Source organism: Hippocampus zosterae, chromosome 13, assembly GCF_025434085.1.
Source record: "Hippocampus zosterae strain Florida chromosome 13, ASM2543408v3, whole genome shotgun sequence".
Classification (NCBI taxonomy): domain Eukaryota; kingdom Metazoa; phylum Chordata; class Actinopteri; order Syngnathiformes; family Syngnathidae; genus Hippocampus; species Hippocampus zosterae.
Window position 1 is genome coordinate 12475824 of NC_067463.1, and position 22104 is coordinate 12497927.

The window sequence follows — 22104 nt, forward strand, 5'->3', positions numbered from 1 at the left end:
TGGGATAGGCTCCAGCACCCCCCGCGACCCTAGTGAGGATCAAGCGGTACGGAAGACGACGAATATATATATATATATAGAGAGAGAGAGAGAGGAGAGAGAGGAGAGAGAGAGAGAGAGAGAGAGATTACATTTTTAAATGACAGTCGGGTAATTTTCATCATGCTTCTTATGCCACTTAACGTGGTACAGTAGCTATCTGTTTCTCTCTCACCCCTTTCGCGCCCACAAGACAACCAGCTGCGCTGTACCACATTTACGAAATGGGGATGCCTTTAAACCACCAAACTTTCATGATTATTAGTTTTTTTGCACGGACGCAACTACAACACAGTATCTGTTATCTATACAAAATAAACTCTTATGTTGTTCCAGATTTTATGCAAAACTGATTGTTGTTCGTCGTTACCATGAGGATATTTATTATTATTACCCTGTTTTGACTTTGGTATGTTCCATTCATCCCGCCCCCGCCGCCATTTTCCATGTTTTCCTCCACTACGGAGTAGTTCACCAGTTTTAAATGCTGTAACCATAATCTTTGTCCAAGTGTGGACTTTTATTTTTCATCTCCATTTACGTGGAGCTGATCGGCTACCTCCTGATTCAGACAAGGAGACACCGAAATAGACGAGGATGTATATCAAACAGGTACGCCAACGACCAGAGTGTCTCCGTTTTACTTTGCAGGGCCGACTGGGCTAGAATTGACACTTAGCTCAATGAACCCTGATCTGAATACGCAGCCTTACTGTAAATATTTTGTTTCTTTTCGTTCACAAAGTTAAGACAGATCACATTCAACTTAAAATTAATACCTGCAATGCTGAGGTAAACCAGAACTTGAATTGCCCGCCCCCCTCTTGAGGATGCTATGCTAAAGCTAGCAGAATTTTCAAACCTTAAGCCTACTCTCTCGATTACGACTTTCTACGTACCTACAATATTTGTTACCGGCGCATTTACAGTGTAATAAACACAATGCATTTATCAATTTGTTGCTTTCTCAAAAAGATGCATTGATGCCCATTGGGTCTTGTGCAGGTTATCATCCAGGGGTTCCGAAGTTACCGGGACCAGACTGTGGTAGACCCGTTTAGTCCCAAGCACAATGTCATCGGTGGGTACTGGACCACTGACCCTCATTCTCCTTCATTACACTGCATTTACTGTATGGGCAGACACCTAAGTTGTTATTTTAGGGACAACACCCACATGAGTTAAGTAGAACAAACAGCATTTCCCAACAAATGAAAACAGATATTTTACAATTGAAATAATCTTGTGTAGTTTCAAATGGTCACAAATGTAATATTTAGGCTGAAATTTGGACCTGCTGGTTGAACATTATATACTGATACATAATTATTGTGCCTGGAACAAAAAAAAAGCAAAAAGCATACAGCTGTGACTGTAACAAAGAACTTTACAGATGAACAGTGATATATTATTTGTAGAAAATAATTTTCAAACCACTTAAGTGAACGTGGATAGTTTGACCCCTCATGACACACTAATGTTGCTGTGGCACACACCGATTTATTTTAAATTTTCCCCTCTCTTTTACAGTTGGGAGAAATGGATCAGGAAAAAGTAACTTTTTCTATGGTATGTGGGCCCCTTCGAATAACATCTTCATTCCATGATCTAATTAGAACTCAGGTTCATTGTTTATTTATTCCTCCCCAGCCATTCAGTTTGTGCTCAGCGATGAGTTCAGCCACCTCCGACCTGAGCAGCGCTTGGCCTTGCTACATGTAAGTATCTACGCAGGTAGCATAAGCAGCAATTAAGACAAACTTTAGTAATCATGCAAACATAAATGTTCCTCTGCCGTTTCTGTAGGAAGGAACTGGTCCTCGAGTCATTTCTGCATTTGTGGAGATTATATTTGACAACTCTGACAACCGGCTGCCGGTAAGACTATTACATTGGTAAACACTGTTGATGTATTTATTTATTTAACTATTACCAGTGCATACATTACTCAAATTATTAAGCTTGAAATGTACTGCAGGCTGTTGGAGGCCACGTTTTCACAAACAAGTTCAGCTCATTACCCAAGTTAGAAATGTATTACTGTAATCCACCACCCCCAACACAAACGTTAAATTCCCCACCACACCCTTATTTCTCAACATTTTCCTGAACCCTGTTGTTTCATATTCTACCCTGGGAACCTCCTTCTCCGTTTTCCTTTCTCCGTGGCACTCGTACTAAAACTTGACGAGCTAATCACAGATCTAACCAGCAAATTCAAGATCATTGGTGAGAAGAGCAGTGTGGGCAGTCCTATACTTCAGCAGCTAGTTTTTTTCATGAATTTATTTATGGAGGATTTTAGAAGCATTTCAAGTGCTCTTTCCATGGAATAAAACATATTTTATACAGTGAAACGTTCTGTGTTTTTCAGACCACAAGGCACACTTGAAGTCCATTAATTTCCTCAAAAATTGACAGTGTGCCTAAGATATGGATGTCGGGTTTTTAGTTTGTAGTCTTGAATTCAAATTCCTTCATATTTCATGCTTGTGTATCTACAAATCATAGAAAATGTAGTCCTACCAGTCTGATGCTTACTATCAGACAGAACGTGAGCTCGGTGTTACTGGCAACGTGTTTCCAGTGTTACAATGTGGCACAATATCATTGTGATCTGTAAAACCGAGAGGTAAATGACTTCCATGGCTTCCAATAGCTCCCCGGATCGAGCAAAAAAAGAACAGCCGTGTATAGTGGAGAGTGAGGAAGTTGGTGTATCTTATAAGACCCAGTCTGAACCTAGCATAATAGTGCTAAATCTATCAAATAAACATATGGTACAAGTAGAATAAAGTTATTTGTCAAACAATACTTCACAAATATAATGCACTTTATAATCTGGTGTGCCTTAATCTATGTATAAAAATACACGTTGATTGATATTGCACCTAATAATCCATTGTGAACCCTGAACATACCAACAACTTTTTTAAATAGATTTTTGTCTTTCTGCATGGTGTGTATTATTTAGGCCACAAAGGTGCTACATTATAAAATCATTTTGGTCTGAAATTGCTGTTGCCAATGAATGGAAGTTAGGTGTCATGAGCGGTTAATTGGGATTGTGTCTCCCTCCAGATTGACAAAGAGGAAGTCTCCCTTCGTCGTGTCATCGGTGCAAAGAAGGATCAGTATTTCTTGGACAAGAAGATGGTGACGTAAGTGTTTGTGTTTGTGTAAGGTTATAGTAATCACAGGAAATACTGGCCTCGCTGAATTGATGTGATCATGTTTGGTGGTGTTTGTGATTGGTGCAGCAAGAATGACGTCATGAACCTTCTGGAAAGTGCTGGCTTCTCCCGCAGTAACCCATACTATATTGTCAAGCAGGGAAAGGTGAGAAGGAAGTGTTGGTTTGATCTCCAACTTGCCCAACACATCATAAATGCTTTTCCATCATAAATGAAGTCACGTTGATACGCCCCTATTGTGCGATAGATGTTGTAATTTTCGAGAAAGGGGTAATTATTTTAATGTTTGATGCAGATCAACCAAATGGCCACAGCACCTGACTCTCAGCGTCTGAAGCTGCTTAGAGAGGTGGCAGGAACAAGAGTGTATGATGAACGCAAAGAAGAAAGTATTTCGCTCATGAAGGAGACAGGTGTGCTCTAAACAATATTGATATCCATTTTCCGAACCGCCTAATCCTCACTAAGGTTGCGGGGGGTGCTGGAGCCTATCCCAGCCGTCTTCAGGCAGTAGGCGGGGGACACCCTGAAGCGGTTGCCAGCCAATCGCAGGGCACACAGAGACAAACATCCATGCACGCTCACACTCACACCTAGGGACAATGTAGTGTGTTCAATCAACCTGCCATGCATGTTTTTGGAACGTGCACACCTGGAGAAAACCCACGCAGGTCTGCGGAGAACATGCAAACTCAACACAGGGAGGCCGGAGCTGGAATTGAACTCCGTACCTCTGCACTGTGCAGTCGATGTGCTAACCACTGGACTACCGAGCCGCCCTCTAAACGATATTATTTAATAAGTATTTTTTTTCTCTTCATACAGGCAGCATACGGTACTAGTGGTTAGCATGTGTACATCACATTTCTGAAGTTTTGGTTTTGTGTCGCAGCTATGGTTTCATCTTGTGTGGACTTTTCATGTTTTCATGAACCTTGTGTGGGTTCTCCGGCATGCTACCACATTCTGAAAAGATGCATTTTAGGCTATTTAAGAGGCCAAATTGTCCTTAGGAGTGAATGTCAGTGTGAACAGTTGATTATCTGTATGTGGCCTGCGATTGAGTGGCGACCAGTCCAGGATGTATTTTGGATAGCCTCCACCTTATGTGCGACAGAATGAGCACTATGGGGAGAGCTAAACGGTGGATATTTCCGTCACGAGATCAAAGCACTATCCGCAACTCTGAGAATGAAAATGTGATGTAAAGCCAACCCTACTCTTACCTTAATTTGCTTTAGTGTAATCATGAAATACCAGCACAGTATGGTTATTTATCCTCAAATCTACCTATGGCGATTTTGCAAAACAATCTGACATCACCAGCTGCAGAATATTGCCTGTGAATTAGTCTGCTAATATTTCAGTAGACTTATTTGTCTGGTTTGATGTTCTAATTGGGTATTGATCAACACAATTCCTTTAATATGTACTGTATTTCAAAACAATGTTTTGTCATTATAATAATGATGCATGTGTCCATCCAGAGGGGAAAAGGGAGAAGATCAATGAGCTGTTGAAGTACATTGAAGAGCGTCTACACACTTTGGAGGATGAAAAAGAAGAGCTGGCTCAGTACCAGAAATGGGACAAGATGCGAAGAGCCCTTGAGTACACCATCTACAACCAGGAGCTCAATGAAACCCGCGCCAAATTGGATGAGGTAAACACCCCAAAGTTGCCTGAATGTGCTTGTTTGTAAAGATGTTTGCCAAAATACTTCCCAACAAATTGTGGAAGTAATAATTAGTGTGGTCGGAATTGTAATATATAAAGAAGTGGCATTTCCATCACATTCTTTTGAGTTGATTTTCAGCATTGTAATTTATTTTTTCCAGCTGTCTTCCAAGAGAGAAACATGTGGAGACAAATCCCGACAATTACGCGACGCTCAGCAAGACGCCAGAGACAAAGTCGAGGTAAAAAAACAAACAAACAACACAACAAATTCCAAGCAAACATCCAAACTATATGAACATTTGTAAAATATTACAATTAAAATCAATTAAAGGAAGTAGAATGAAGACAAGTGCTTTCTGAGAAAAGCTGAATTTGATGTTTAGGTACCATCTGTAGTACCACTGCAGTTGGTGCGAAAACAGAAAACTAACAAAAGGTTAGAGTGCATAACCCGCAACTTTTTACACCAAATGTGAGTGTTGGATACATGGTCGAAGTAGCTAATATTCACACTCCTACAACCGGCTGGTGGTGCACTGACGGCAAAGGTTTAATTTTGCTCACTCTGTACAATATGCCAAGTAGTTGTTGACGTCACACTAAAAAAGATACTGGTAGCCCTGATAATAAACACACAGAGGAGCCCGAAGAAACTAAGCAGTCTTGACAGTTTGTACGCCTAAAATAATTGCATCTCTTCAGGAGAAATACATGGATGTTGCACTCCTCAATGAATGGAATCACGTTTTTCTTTCCTGTCCTCATATAGGAGACAGAGCGAGTTGTGCGAGAATTGAAATCCAAGATCTCTGCCATGAAGGAGGAGAAGGAGCAATTGTCGGCCGAGCGCCAGGAGCAGATTAAACAGAGGACCAAACTCGAGCTGAAGGCCAAGGACCTGCAGGATGAGCTGGCAGGCAACAGTGAACAGAGGGTATGGAAGCCTCCCATCTGCGTCACTCTGCTTACCAGCAACACTTGCCCTTCCCCTGCATCACTGCATGTATCTCCCTATAGTCACTCCTATCACGTGCACGATTGTTCTTTTAATGTAAGTCACTGCGTGTGGGAAATGGCAGAAAGTGTAGCCAAGGTGTGATTTTGCCTTCCCTTTAACCCTGTACAGTAATAATCAAATATTAAGTTTTATTTATTTATAAGTAAGATTGTGATTCAATTGTAAGCAGCAGCACACATAAATCCCACTGCACATCTTGACTGGCATCGGTTTGTGTGCAGAGCTGGTATGACTCACTTTCAGAAGAGCCTCATATTTGTGGACACGTGTGTGTGTGTGTGTGTGTGTGTGTGTGTGTGTGTGTGTTTGTGTGTGTGTGTGTGTGTGTATGAAGATCATCATAAATAACAGCTTTGTTGGCTCAGTCTTTGTGATGGCCATGATGAGTCCCAGGCAGAATGCTGGTTGGTGGTGGCTTAGCATCAGCCAAATGTTCCTAGAGCAAAATAAAAAGGAATGCATTCTGGCTGCTAGCACTGTGGCTACACTGTTCGCCAACTGGACAAGTATGTTAGTGTTTTATTTCTGAATGTCCTTTTTAACAGGGATATTTCATGCTCTGCAACTTTGTGCATGAAGAGCAACCCATTGTCTGCTCATATAACGCGCACTACAGCATACAAAATCCACAAAGCCCGTTGGCAACGTGTAGCTTTATTTGCAATCACAGGGTGTTGTTGCAGTCCTGTGTGTTACTTGTTTTAAAAGTCCAATATCCCTAATTTGGCAAGATTGGCTTCTGTGACCATAGTGACACACAGTGCTTCCTGTACTTAAAAGATACCTGGTACAATGCTCTTTGTTGCCATGGTTAGAGATATTGGTTTTGTGTGCATGTTTTTTTTGTCTTTTAAACTATGTTGTTTTGTTAAGCCAAGTTTGTTTTGGCCAAGGAAATTCAGTATAGTACAGTAGAGATTTTTATTCGTCTTTGAACACAAAGAAACAAGCGCGGGGAATAAAAAAATCTGTTCCACTCTTGTAGAAACGTCTTCTGAAAGAGCGTCAGAAATTGCTGGAGAAAATTGAGGAGAAGCAAAAGGAGCTGCAGGAGACAGAGCCCAAATTCAATATGGTGAAGGAAAAGGAGGAGCGAGGTATCTCGAGGTAGGGATGACTCATTCACCACATCACAAGTTCCCAGAGCAACTGGAGAACAGGCCTAATTTCATGAGTCAGTCATCTTAATCTAAATGTCTTTTGACAATGGCGGCAGCAAGGAGTTTGGCGGGTGCATACAGCAATCATTTTAAGGATCGCCTAATCTGTTGATTAGTCAATGAATCAGATTTTAAAAAATTACGTCCCTTCATTTAAAAATAAGACATTATGTGAAATTGACCGTTCAGCAAATGTACAAATATAACTTAATGATTCAGTTACTGGTTTGGTCAGTAAAATTCTAGAAAGTAGGCAAAAATGTTTCTCATTGTTTTCCAAAGTCAAAGCAGATGTTGGCAAATGTTTTATTTTGATTCAACTCAAAGATAATCAATCTGCTTCCACAGAGGACTACAGAAATCTGTTAACATTTACTGTTGAGCCTGATTCCAAAGATTTGTAAATTAAACAGGGTTGCTAAAAGTTAATTGATTATCAAAATAATTCTTCATTTGACAATCGGTTAGTTGTCAATTTAATCATAACACTTCTTGCGCATACATTATTATAGGTGAACTCTAACCAGAAATATAAATACATACTTAAAATTATGCAAACATTTTCATCTCCATCTAGACTTGCCCAAGCGACACAGGAGAGGACAGACCTGTACGCCAAGCAGGGCCGTGGCAGTCAGTTCACCTCCAAAGAGGAGAGGGACAAATGGATCAAGAAAGAGTTGAAATCTCTGGACCAGGCCATCAATGATAAAAAGAGGCAAATTGCTGCCATTAATAAAGATCTGGAGGACACGGAGACCAACAAAGAGAAGAACCTGGAGCAATATAACGTAATAAGTCATTTTAATACATTATAATGTGTGTCTAAATGTTTTTATATTTTTAATATATATTGTATTTATATAGTGGCTATAAATAACAAGTCTGCACACCCTTGTTCATATGGCAGTTATTTATGAAAAATGAGACCTAAATCATTTCAAAACATTTTCCACATTTAATTTGACCTATTACTTTTACAACTCAGCTGAGAAACAAGCTGTTCACAGCTTGCCACGTGACTGTTTTTATGTTTGAGTTTTATTTGATGTCAAGCACTTTATATTCATCTCTAGTTGTTTTTAAAGTGCTCAAAATAAAGTTGAGTTGAGCTGATAATTGTATTTATTTATTTCATTTTTGTCTCTAGAAACTGGACCAAGATCTAAATGAAGTGAAGACCCGTGTTGAGGAGTTGGACAAAAAATACTATGAAGTGAAGAATAGGAAAGATGAGCTGCAGAGTGAAAGAAAGTAAGATTCATTTTTTACTCATGGCTTAATAAGGTCACAGTCCAAATAGAGGGTTCAACATTACATTTGTCACTCAAGGCAAAGCATAACAAAATCAACTCTAATAACAAAACTAACCTTTACTGATTAAGTAATGCACATGGATTTTGACTATTCCAAGAGGTTATGTCTTTCACTGTTATGGTGACATAAGTATAACTGTGTCCACATCCGTGTGTGTAGCTACCTGTGGCGTGAAGAGAATGCAGAGCAGCAGGCCTTGGCGGCCAAACGGGAGGACCTGGAGAAAAAACAGCAGCTCCTCAGAGCCGCCACGGGCAAGGTCTGTCACTGACTGGTGTAACACAACATTAGAAGTGTGTGTAGGCCTGTCACAATAATTACTATATCGAATAAGAGCTTGATGAGAAAAAAAATACACTCCCAAGTGTTTTTTTGGGGGGGAAGGAGCTTGATCAATTATAATTTGGTGAAGATTGAACGACTGTCTGTGTCCTATGTGTTGTCTTGTGTTATTTCTGTTATTTTGACTTCAAAATGGCGCCGCGAGAGTGGCTGCCTTTCCAGCAGCTCCTATATTTTGTTGTTCTACTTCTTACTTTCATAACTTTGCTGCTGTGAATTGTGAATTTCTCCATTGTGAGACTAATAAAGGTTTTCTTCTTTTCTTCTTCAATTTGCATGGACGCTTGTTGACATACGTCATCAAAATTCGCTTGTGCTGTCCATCAGCCTGCTCACCGCCGTGTGCATTTGGCGCTCGCGTTTGACATCATGAGATAATAAAATCAATGTCCCGGTTATGCAAATTATTCACAGTTGAGGAGTAATACTGGACAGTAAAATGGTCTTTTCAAGCTTCACAGATTCACCTCCTGTTACTTCTGACTGTTTTTTTTTTAAACAACTATGAATAATGTATTCAACACTGTTTTTCTTCCCTCCAGGCCATCCTGAATGGCATTGACAGTATCAACAAAGTCCTTGAGCATTTTCGCCGCAAGGGCATTAACCAGCATGTGATCAATGGTTACCACGGCATCGTTATGAATAACTTTGAGTGTGAGCCTGCCTTTTATACCTGTGTGGAGGTAACTGCTGGTACCAGGTGTGTCATGATGTTTTATTTAATCCTTCTATTGAAAAAAACAGTACTCCATTTGGAGCTGAATGTGAACCATCTGGAGTTGACTGAGATGTAAATTAAACAATGTCACAACTAATGGCTGGAAAGAGATAGCGTTACAGTGGACCCGCGCATACTCACACTTGTTTTTTTTGTTTTTAATAATTCTCGAAGCTCCCTTTTGTGAGCAAATATATTGTTGTTATTGTATTTTTTTGAGGGGGGGTGGGGTTGCATTTGAATGGCCGTCAATTCTATGCATATTTTCCCTGTTCTCGGGCCGGCCCGGTCTCAATCACCTGTGAATAGCAACTCTATGCATTAGTAAATTAAAATGGTAGATTCACTGTATTCTATGCTCGATATTTTGGAATGTGGCCATCAGTAGTGATGTCATTTAACATGGTTTCACTTTCAGACTGTTCTACCACATTGTGGAGACCGATGAGGTCAGCACCAAAATATTAATGGAATTCAACAAGATGAATCTCCCTGGAGAGGTCACATTTCTACCCCTCAGCAAGCTAGATGTCAGGGACACTGCCTACCCAGAGACCAATGTAAGGACTACACTTGAGTTGCATGCCTGGACCATAATTCACATTTAGTATAATTTTGTCAAAACTGCTTAACGTAATTTCTTGAGAATAACAGACATTCAAAAATGACTTGCACACGGTAGTGCTGATATATCAAGTTATTAAATGTAAACAGAAGCAGTACAGTCTACATATTTTTGTACAAATGCAATTATCAATTTAAATAAGAGGCACAAAATAATTTTGTGGGCAGCAATGTATTTTAAAAAACAAAATAAAGGAGGGGCTTCACTGTGATGTAATTTTTAAAACATTTATTTTGCAGCTCTCAAAAGTCTAATTCAAAACACACTACTGTAATGTGAAAACATATATATTTAATACGCTCACTATGTATTCATCGATTTTCTGAATCGCTTTTTCTCAATGTATGTTTAATCTTGTAGGCCACTCCTCCAGGTTGACTTATCGTCTTTGCGATATATATATCATATCGCCCAGCTCTAGTACTCGCCTATGCCAAGAAAGCACATTCTTTGGCAGTGACAAACCGTAAACCTCATGAAATTTGGTTGAGAAATGAGCCAATTATGACTTATTTTTTCATGTCCGTGCATTGCCTTTGCTCTTTCTAGTTTTCCTAAGTATCGCGTCATATAGTATTGGACTTTACCTTCTCTGTGATCATACAATCTTGTATCAACCTTCCATCAGGATGCCATTCCAATGATCAGCAAGCTGCGCTACAGCCACAATTTTGACAAGGCCTTCAAACATGTATTTGGGAAGACCTTGATTTGTCGCAGCATGGAGGTTTCGACGCAGCTGGCCCGGGCTTTCACAATGGACTGCATCACTCTGGAAGGTTTGGTCAACCACACACCACAGTCATAGAACCCATGAGGATAGTTGCAAATTGCAAGCGAATCAATAGAACATGTGAAGAGGCTGGATGTCTGCTTGACCTTGTAGGTGACCAGGTGAGCCACCGTGGAGCTTTGACAGGAGGCTATTATGATACAAGAAAGTCTCGTCTGGAGCTGCAGAAGGACATGAGAAAGGCTGAAGAGGAGCTGGGTGAGCTGGAGGCCAAGCTTAACGAGAATCTGCGCAGGAACATTGAACATATCCTTTTTGATTTTCACTACTTTGGTAAGGCATTTTCCATGGGCCATGCGAGGATCTTGATTCTATGGCTGGTGAACCATTTCTACAATTTCTAGTATGACAGGGTGCTTCTCCAATAAAATCATAGATATTTTAACCAGGGGTGCCAATAATTCAAATTAGTGACGGTATTACCATACACCCCAAAATGATGAGGAGATATGTATCTCTTTCTGTCTTTTCTCTCTTCGATCATAAATAGCTGTGGCATTGTATGATCAGAAATGGCACTTTTAGGCATTCCATGTTTTCTTTTGTGTCCGCTAGTTCCTCAGTACACTTTTAGTGGCAGCTGACATTAAAATGAACAAAAATGGAAGAAAACATGGCAATCTCTTAATTGTTTTTAGTGGCTGTATGGTGTGCGTGTGTATAAATGTTCCATGAGTGGATGGCTGAGTTAATATTTTATAAATGGTTTCACATTTGGATTACCATACATACTAAATCACAAAGCTGGGATGCCGCAAGATGCCTAAGGCAGGTAAAAGAAGGATGAGAGAATATTGGACCCAGCCACAATGACTCACTGCTGTCAGAGCTGAAAAGCACGTCAGGATATGGATAGAGAGAGGATATGTGTTGCTTTTGCAGTATTTTCTGTTGACACCGTACTTCTACATGTGTTGGCACATCTGTGGTGAATCAGGTGATGCGTGCGTGCGTGCGTGCGTGCGTGCGTGTGTGTGTGTGTGTGTGTATATCTGTATCTGTATCTGTATCTGCTGGTTAACTCTACGTGAGAAGGCAGGCAAAAGCACAGATGACCAGTTCTCTACCGCAGTGGTGAGTCACAGTTGACATCAATTATTTAAAAGCCCACCATTGTTTTCTGTCTCTCCACCTCTGCCCTGTCTAGGCGTGAGATTGCACTGATTCACCCCACCCGTCGCTTTTAGTTAAGTGTCCAGTCCATCTTCATTTTGCTGAGACAGACAAGTATAAAGGAAGCTGTGCTCAGATGGCTCAGCACTTCTCCAATTTTTTGTCTTGAATTTGTTCAATATCACTTGCCGAGTACTCACATTTTTAACGTCCCTTTCATATCTGTCGTTTTCACTGACGGAAATGCAATTGAGCCATGCATTGTCTGGACCGTAATTCAATCAATTAAACCACCATCTTATTGATTTGCCTGCATTAATGGACTTCTTTGAAACCTCCAAGGTCCAGTGGAGTGTAGGAGTCATGGACAATCGATAGTGCTGTCTGTTCATTTACCTTTAAGATGGCAGGGTTCTTGCAGATCCTTAAAAAGCCTTGAAAAGGAATGGATCCACAAATAAAAAACAAGGCCTTAATTGACATCAAAATGTTAATCAAATTAATCTTTGAGAAGTCTGAAAGGTTGTTAACACACACTAATTTTACTGTGTATAATAAAGGTAGATCTTTGATGGCAGAGATTTACTGTGAAAATCTATTTCACAAGCCTTCTTAGATGCATGCCCTCTGCCCCGCCCAACGTTTCATTTTTACGAACAATTTTTTTCATGAAGGCAATTGTTTTGTTTGACTTTTTCACAAGGCTTGTCTCATGCAATGTCACAGAAATTTACGATTAACCGTTGGATTAAATTATTTTTGTTCTTAATGAAAATTTGCAATACATGGTGAAGACTTCCTTAACATGTGCTTTCACGTATCAATAATGAGATTGACCAGCTGATGAACCAAATGCAGCAGATTGAGACGCAGCAGAGGAAGTTTAAAGCCTCGCGTGACAGTATTCTGTCTGAGATGAAGATGCTGAAAGAGAAGAGGCAGCAGTCAGAGAAGACGTTCATGCCAAAGGTGACCAAAATGACTTGAAATTTGTAAGGAAAGCATATCACCAGACATTGGGGTCATTTATAGCATAGGCTTCATTGTCTTTTTTTTTTCAGCACAGGTCATTTGTTGAAACTGATCATCGCTCTCTGTTTTTTGTGTCTTCTTTTGTTTCTCGTGCAGCAACGAAGTCTTCAGAGTCTGGAGGCCAGCCTCCATGCCATGGAGTCCACCAGGGAGTCACTGAAGGATGAGTTGGGCACCGATTTGCTTTCCCAGCTCAGCCTGGAGGACCAGAGGCGTGTGGATGACCTCAATGATGAAATACGTCAGCTTCAGCAGGTGAGGGGGACATGAGAAAGGAAAAGTGTTGGAGTTTGGTTTTATGATGAGGGTTTCTGCTCTGTCCCTTTTTAAACAATTTTTTTTTACATGCGTTTGAAGTAGGGCGGCCCGGTAGTTGAGTGGAGTTGCATGTTCTCCCCGTGCCTGCGTGGGTTTTCTCCAGGTCCTCCGGTTTCCTCCCACATTCCAAGAACATGCATGGCAGGCTGACTGAACAATCTAATTTGTCCCACGGTGTGAGTGTGAGCGTGAATGTTTGTTTCTATGTGCCCTGCGATTGGCTGGCAACCAGTTCAGGGTGTCCCCCGCCTACTGCCCGAAGACAGCTGGGATAGGCTCCAGCACCCCCTCGACCCGAGTGAGGATAAAGCGGTTCGGAAAATGAATGAATGCATTTGAAGTATTTTAAGTAAATACTTATTATTTACTCACATACTGCATGCAAGTTAAAAACACAGGTTTGACAAAACTAGAACTGTTATAGAGTATGATGTTTATATCTAGTTGCTCTTGAGATTATTAATACCAAATAAACTAAACTTAAAAATAAACAACTCCTGTAAAAAGATGTCCATGGCAATTCATATTCTGTAATTAAACTGACTGACTGTTGTGCCAATCTGAAAAGTGAAATTAATTAAACACAGGTCGATTGAGACGGACGGTAATGGTAAATGGTAAGTGCCAAGAGAGAAAAGCTACGTTATATGGTAGAAATCAAGATGGTTTTTTTGGGGGGGGGTTGTTTTTTTTGCGTCATAAAAGCAAATCAGTGTCATAGTCATGCAGCCTTTGACTGTTTGGCGTGAAATTGACTTATTTTTGCTTACACTAATGAAAAAAAACTGTCCTTTGTGAGATGTGTTATTTTGGAGGCATTATGTTGAGAAAACCGTTTTAGAAAATACAAATGCTCTTCATTCATTAAAAAATGATTAACATGAGCATGTGTAATGAAACCATAATTGTTTTTTCATACCATCGTTTCATAATCTCATCACACAGTATTTGTTCATAAGTTTAAAATGGCCGTCATTGAACCTAATAAAAGTTGAAAAGGTCTCTGTAATAAAAACATTTTCTCAACAAAACAAATACTACTAATAATTCTAATACTGTTTGCAACATAATTAAAATAGATCAATTCATATGCACTTGAGTGCAACACCATTGTTGTCTTAATTTTGCCATCGTCCTTTTATTCCTGCTGCTTCTAGTGCATTTAAATGACCTGGGTGCGGTAAATGGCACAGGCAGCAGCTGTGTGTGGGAGGTTCCTGTGATCCTTTTTTTCTGCGCCAGCTTCTTTAAGCTCTCGCCCGAATAATCTCAAATTGTCCCCACTTGTGTTACGCAACTTCACCCACACAACCCAGAATCTTTAACGTATGTTTCTCCAGAGTTTGCACTTCTTCGATGTGACATGTAACGCATTTTATTAAAGTGAACGTTGCCGTGGTACTCAGAGTGAATAGATACGGTCGCTGCTTTCTCAGTTGTTAGACCAAGACCAGTCGCATAAATAACATTGTGGTTTCTTGTGCCACCCGCAGGACAACAGACAATTGCTGAATGAGAGAATCAAGTTGGAGGGCATCATGACCCGAGTGGAGACGTACCTTAATGAGAATTTGAGGAAGCGTCTTGATCAAGTGGAGCAGGTATAGTGTGGCTTCAATGTCCAAATGATTATTATGAGCTTACCGGTCCTCGCATTTCATTGAGTAAAGTGTATTCCAATCCCCGAGCAAAACACAAGTTAGTACTTTCCATAACTTTTCTCAGCAGGGATTTTGGTCAGGTTCAGGAGAGATTTTATTTGCATACAGAACAGAAAATTCAGTTTGCAGTCTCAAGTGGCCACTCGAGATGTATTTAAATGCCAGGTGTTGACCTGTGTGTTTGTGAATTAACTTTTGATTAGATCAACCCAAATTTATGTTAATATGTACTCAGGGCAAGGCCTGGAATAAATTTGACTGTTGATGTAATGCACAATAGGAATTTGTATGAACAAAGACTCTCCTTGTTTTGATTTGCAAACACAGGAGCTAAACGAGCTGAGAGAGACCGAGGGAGGCACTGTTCTCACAGCAACAACATCTGAGCTGGATGGCATCAACAAACGGGTCAAGGAGACACTGGCTCGATCAGAAGGTATGGTCAACACTATGGCCCGGAGAAGTACATTAAGCTCCACTTGTGTGCTTGATAGAAGCATAGCAGTATAACCACTGTCTTAATATTACTCCAATATACTACTCTAATATATTACTCTATAATATTACTCTAATATAATACAACCAACCAAACAGTATTGATTCAATTTGTTGATCTCGAACCATATAAGATGAAATGCAAGTGACACAAAAAACTGAGAAGTACTCGCATGTTCTCTACTAGATCTGGATTCTTTGGTTGACAAGACCGAGTCGGAGATCAAGGATCACATCAAGAGCATGGACCGCTGGAAAAACATAGAGAAGGAACAAAACGACGCAATCAATCATGACACCAAGGAGCTGGAGAAGATGACCAACAGGCAGGGCATGCTGCTCAAGAAGAAGGAGGAGTGCATGAAAAAGATCAGGGAGTTGGGCTCGCTACCTCAGGAGGCTTTTGAGAAGTACCAGACTCTCACACTCAAGCAGGTATTATCGTCTTTACTTAACTTGCTTTTCAGAGTAAGGGCCTCTTTATTTAAAAACAACAACAAAAAACATTGGGATCACTTATTACCCCACAACTCCTCACTTATGTAATTTGTCAAGATCTCAAAATCTAACAGGGTGAGCCACAACAATTTATTGACTTCACATCCTAGCATCTTAATTTTCCAAGTGTTTAATTAGATTTTTCTGGGCTGTGTACACTAATGGTATATTGGAGGAGTAAATATTTGAACTACATTTTTACCGTTTGGGTAAAACAATCAGTACCGAAGTTGAAAACATCTGCTCCAAAGCTAATTGAACTCGACTTTTGAGCCTCGCTGTGGTTATTTTCCACCCCTCTGTTAAGTACCGTCTTGGATTCCAATCTTTATTTGTTAATCGGTCCTCACCGAACTTTGTATTCTTGTTCTTTGCTTGCTTGCTTTCCAGCAGCACCGTAAGTCACCAAATAAGCCTTTGAAAATAGACTTTGGCCAAGTAGATTTCTGCTCCACTCCAATGACTGGCCAGTTCGAAAATAAACAACTGTTGAACTCTGATGCAGCAAAGAAAGCAGAAGCTCCCCCCGAGAACGAGGCCTGAAGCCTTCGCCCACCCACCCCATTAGCAATGACTCAGATACGAGTCAGTGCTCAGCTTGTTGCCTCTGGGGGGGCTCAGACTCTGACTGAGTGCACTTGGCTGCAGCTTCATTAATGTCTAAGCATGTACTCTTCTGCGTACGTGTGCTGTTTTCTTTCCATGACAATGCTGAGAATAGCCCTCCTCTTTCTCAAACAACCCACATAATAACTCTTTCTCGGTGGAACCGTGTTCTTGGATAGGGTGATGCCATCGATTGCAGAAGTGGAGAGGTGATGGAGAATGCTCTTTGCTGTTCCTTCTGCGACGCCAATCAATGGATAGGTCACGGGGTTTAGAGAGAGTGTTTTGTTGTTGTTGTTGTTGTTTTTTTTTAGCTCAATCATCTTACTAATTCATCAGCTAACCTTGTTTTCAGAAGATGATAGAATGTTATCATGCCTATGATAAGTGTGTGCCTACCTGTATTTCCTCAAATAGCGGCTGTCCGTCTAAAATATACTCTGCCCCAGTTAGTGGCAGGGTTCATCATCCAAAGGCATGTTCAAACCTCCCTGAAATAGACACTTAACTTTATCCATTGGGGAAGAAAATCTTTGTTTTTAATAGCGCACAAATAGTATTACTTTTCAAGATTCATCAAAGTGATCTTGTAAAAGGCTATCAATGTAATCTTGGTGTTCTAAACTACTGACTACTGTAGCAGCTTGCTACCTGTTAAAACCTCTGTCAATGAAAAGAAAGAACTATATATCTTTTTGTACTCTGTAAAAATTGAAGTACCACCATGCACCATGATAATTCGGGGAGAACTCATGTTCTATTCTTTCCCCCGGCCAGTTGTTCCGTAAATTGGAGCAGTGCAACACAGAGCTGAAGAAGTACAGTCACGTGAACAAGAAGGCCTTGGATCAGTTTGTCAACTTCTCTGAGCAAAAGGAGAAACTGATCAAGCGTCAGGACGAACTGGAGCGAGGTTACAAATCCATCATGGAGCTCATGAATGTCCTGGAGCTGCGCAAGTACGAAGCCATTCAGCTCACATTCAAACAGGTACTGCTCTCCTAAAACTTTTTCGATGTGCAGTCCTCCACATTTTTGTCAGTCACCTGACTCTTGCCTTGTCTCACACCCGCAGGTGTCAAAGAATTTCAGCGAAGTGTTCCAGAAGCTGGTACCTGGAGGCAAAGCGACGCTGGTGATGAAGAAGGGAGACGCCGAAGGCAGTCAGTCTCAAGATGAAGAGGGCGGCGCGGAGAGCGAAAGGGGCTCTGGCTCACAAAGCAGCGTGCCCTCTGTGGATCAGTTTACCGGCGTGGGGATCAGAGTAAGAGCCTCACTGTTTTTGGAATCCATTCTGTCCAGATTGTCCTCAAATTAGCCTATGTTTAGCCAGTTTTATGTGATGGTTGATGGGGAGTCTGTACTTTTTTTTAAAATATGTTTTTAATATTCACAGAGAGGAGGGTCTGATGCAATCTGTGAATGAGAATAAGCCGTTTGCATTATAAATCATGTAAAAAGTGACCATTAGGTAGCAGTGGTGCCTCACGTGCTTGAAATGCATGCTTTTACAAAAAGCTTTTTCTCCATTTTTTGCCCAGGAATCACCATTTCCATGATACTAAGCCATTTTGTAATGCCGTTTGCTGAGGAATGGAAAAAGATAGAACCAATTTTTTTTTCTGCTGAAAGAAGAGAGTCCAAACTTTATTTTGGTAGGCTCCATGTTTCATTAAAATTAGAACCAAATATTCTGTGGGCCTTGCAAGACCAGTCAAAATCCAGTACAACGCTGGGATTGAGGGGGTTGCTCCGGTGAAAATGGCTGGGATTGAATGAGTCAAAGGTATCTGACATTCTTCGGTTAAATTAAAAAACTAAAGGTTAAAAAAACATTTCGGCCCAATTAATATCCACTTGTCACATGCCGGTTAAAGGCATGCTGTATTGAGGGGTGGGGGATCTGTCTCTTGCAAATGCAGCCTACAGCTTTTGTTACCATGGCAATGTGTATGTCATGCGACCAAACGAGCATCCACTCTGTGTTGCCAACTGAGTAGGTTTGGGTATCGAGAATTAATCAGAACCGGGTCTAACATTCTGATATTCTCAGAATGCTTCCCATTTTAAAATTTTGCTCCATCGTTTCAATGCCACCACTGAAGAAGCTGCATGTGTGTGTGTGTGCGCGTGTGTGACAGAGATGCTGCACGGCGGCGAACAAAAGTGTGGCTTAACTTTGTTAAACAATATGACCAGTTGGCCCTCTTCGCACGACGAACATGGTGAAACAACTTTGGATACACGGTGATACATGCGTCACAGCTCTCCCTCCCACTCTGACCCTCAGCCAAGCACTACATTGAAGTCAAAATTTGTACAAATAACATTCGCATGAGTCTTGGGCCAACACTGAGGCCGCCAACAAATCAAACTGCAACTGAAATGGTGGGTCAATTAAAATGAAAAAGAAGGCAAACATTTCCATATATTTTTTTTTACATCAATTCCGAAAGGAAGCTATATTACATTGATGGTAAAAGTAACAGAAGGCCGTCTGTGTGGGTGTGTTGCGGTATGTGTGCGTGTAGGTGTCTTTTACAGGCAAGCAGGGTGAAATGAGAGAAATGCAGCAGTTATCTGGAGGTCAGAAGTCTTTGGTGGCCCTGGCTCTGATCTTTGCCATCCAAAAGTGTGACCCCGCCCCTTTCTACCTTTTCGACGAGATCGACCAGGCCCTCGACGCCCAGCACAGGAAGGCTGTCTCGGGTAATGGGCAGAAATTTCACACAAACACTGAGTACGTGCCGTTAACGTTGATGAAATACTAACATATCAACATACTTGCGTTGCATATCCACTGAAGACATGATTGTGGAGTTGGCTGGCCACGCTCAGTTCATCACTACGACCTTCAGGCCTGAGCTGCTGGAGTCTGCTGACAAGTTTTATGGAGTTAAATTCAGAAACAAGGTGAGCTGGGTGCCGGTGGTTCTTGCGAAATTGAGCCTAGGTCAACTTGGCAACCTAGTGCCTCGCACATCTGCCTCACAGAGCTTTGGAGTTCAAATGGTTGTAGTTTGTATATTCTGCGGGTGCTTCTGTTAGCTTAGCCTTCTTCCCACATGTCATACTTTTGATGGAAGTTGCCTGAAAAGGTTTTGCTGCGGTGTGCTTAATTAAACTTGCACATCTCCTGGTGAGGCTTTTTTTGCCCCTCACATTAATACGGTTGCTTTTTCTGAGTTAGAGCTACACCGCCCTCTGCTGCCTGGAGTGAGATTAATGCTTTGAGAGCCGTCAGTAGATAAACCGCAATACAGAACAGGAATAGGGATTGTGTGCATTGTAATTGAAATTATTCTAATCAGCTTACATCTGCTTTGTTTTTAACTTTTTACGTTTTCTTTTTAAATCTGTAAAATTATTTTGCATTGAGTGTTGAAATTGCGTTTTGTATTTTTTTTTTTCTAGGTGAGTCACATTGATGTGATCACAGCAGAGCAGGCCAAAGACTTTGTGGAGGATGACACCACCCATGGTTAATGGTTGACTCCTACTCTGCTTCTTCTGCGTTCTTAAGGTTTAAAGTACACTGTAACCTTCTTGGCTGTTGTTCACCGAGTTTCTTAATTGGAGTTGACTGAATTTGTATGACTTGAACATTTGGAGGTTAAAGTTCTGCAGGAAAGCTTTACCAATGTTTGTTTCACTATACCCGTTCCATCCTGTCAAACCCCTTTTCCCACCATATTGTGTGCCATCAAATGTTCAAAACTAGTCGCTCTTTTCTATAGTTACTATCTAGTGACATTTTCTCTCTTAGTATAGTTATATACATGTGATTTGAATTCTGCAGCGCCATGTCAATGATGGAAAGTTGATTTTTTTTCCATTGAATTTGATGTTGGAATCCTTTGAATTTTTTTGCTCCTTTTGTATGTAATAAATTGGGGACAAAGGAAAAAGAAGCCTTAAACTTTGGCTCCCGTTTCTACCGTTAGATGGCGTAGTTCTACCGTAGCTCTTTTCGCGGTTAGTTCCATGATATTTTATGTGTAGCAGCTCTGTCTACAGATATACCAAATACAACAAAAAGACATTTCTTAAGTGACAAAATATTTTTTAATGTATCACATCACTGGAATAGTTCAAATGGTCTCTTTTTGCTCAGCACAAAAATCCCTTTTTTGGAGGGTGTCAACCAATTTGCCACACTTCCGCATGCCAATTTCCCCCTTCAATTTAAAGTGTTTCAGTATTTCTTATACGGTGGCTCACAGTCACAATGACTCATTGTTACCTCGCCTTTCACACTAGTCCTGTGGTTTCAGATGGGAGATCGTACGTCACACATGCGTGGCTCTCATGTGGCAGCCCTCCAGATTAGGCTGCCTGTCATGAAGTCTCTTTTATCACGCCTCTTCTTCATAACAGTTCTGCTTTTAGAATTCCAACACCCACCTGAGCTATTACATTTCACTTTTGCTTTATAGTTTACAACATTGTTGATACGATCATCATTCACACAGACAAAAAAGCAGTTCGCAAGAGTGGAACTTCCAACGCTCCAAAAGTGATAACATTTCAGAACGCAGATGGACAATAACTCGAAGTATACTGCGAAAATAATTGAATTTGTTTTTTTAAGACAACGAAGTGGAATTTAACGCAATGGCCAAGTCACTCGCCTGTCCCAAATCCAATTGAATGTGCGTTTGACTGGCTGATGACAAGACTGAAGGGAAAATGTCCCAAGAACTAGCAGGAACTGACAGCAGAGGCCTGGCTGAACATCACCAAGGATGAAATCCAACCAACACCTGATGATGTCCATTCCAGACTTCGGGCAGTAATTGACTGCAAAGAATTTGCAATCAAGTGAAAGTTGTAATTTCTACACCTGATTTGGATGTGAATCCCCTCAAATGAAATCTACAAGACTGTTGTTTAAGAAGGCCAAAAAAAAAAGAATTGCATTTCCCAAACATTTATGGACCTGACTTTCTGTCCTCCGCATAAGCGGAAGACGGCAGATAAGTTTGAGTGTGATTATGCGTTTGTACTGAAATGGTGTCATTTGCACTGGTACACGTCTTTGGACTGGAGTGAACCACCAGGACCTCAGACGCAGTTGGTTGAAAAGCAGATGGCCACATGTCGTTGAACTGGGCGTGATATTGACAGAACACTTCATGTCCATGAGCCGGTTAGCATTTGCTTGCCAAATATTTACAAGCCTGTGAACGACTGGATCTGTCGCCAATTAACATGACAGATGGATGGCCACCATCAGGAAGATCCACGCTTCTTGTTGACGTCTGCCTGGCCCCGACACGTTTTCAAACTCGTCTTCCAAATGTGATGAAAAACTGTCCTTTTCCCTTCCTCCTTTCTTCATGCCTCCTTCCTTTCTCACACAGTTAAAGACCGTAATTTGAAGTCCTGGCCCTGGCATCTGCTATCAGACAAGTGTAGAACAGATAACCATTGCTCCATAATTATGTGGCTTTATAATTTCTAAATCTTTTATTACAATCATTTCGTTGACA

At 40.9% G+C, this 22104-nt stretch overlaps 1 protein-coding gene across 1 annotated transcript; it reads left to right on the forward strand.

Moving 5' to 3' along the window:
• The first annotated feature begins 458 nt into the window (after positions 1–458).
• smc3 (structural maintenance of chromosomes 3) lies at positions 459–20523 on the forward strand. The gene is made up of 29 exons (XM_052083502.1): positions 459–651; positions 1045–1120; positions 1570–1608; positions 1690–1757; positions 1846–1917; positions 3121–3200; positions 3300–3378; positions 3529–3646; positions 4721–4896; positions 5072–5152; positions 5683–5847; positions 6917–7038; positions 7669–7882; positions 8242–8345; positions 8568–8667; positions 9293–9453; positions 9890–10031; positions 10725–10875; positions 10983–11133; positions 12818–12971; positions 13131–13289; positions 14846–14953; positions 15341–15449; positions 15696–15943; positions 17390–17602; positions 17688–17876; positions 19144–19321; positions 19419–19525; positions 20027–20523. The coding sequence occupies exons 1-29, from the start codon at positions 637–639 to the stop codon at positions 20096–20098; spliced, it is 3651 nt and encodes a 1216-aa protein (XP_051939462.1). The 5' UTR covers positions 459–636; the 3' UTR covers positions 20099–20523.
• The last annotated feature ends 1581 nt before the right edge of the window (positions 20524–22104 follow it).

What these genes read in the sequence shown, in the direction of transcription:
- smc3 (XM_052083502.1), top strand. An exon ending in GTCTTGATCAAGTGGAGCAG is followed by an intron (nt 14,954 to 15,340) that starts GTATAGTGTGGC and finishes TTGCAAACACAG; the next exon opens with GAGCTAAACGAGCTGAGAGA. An exon ending in GCACAGGAAGGCTGTCTCGG is followed by an intron (nt 19,322 to 19,418) that starts GTAATGGGCAGA and finishes TATCCACTGAAG; the next exon opens with ACATGATTGTGGAGTTGGCT.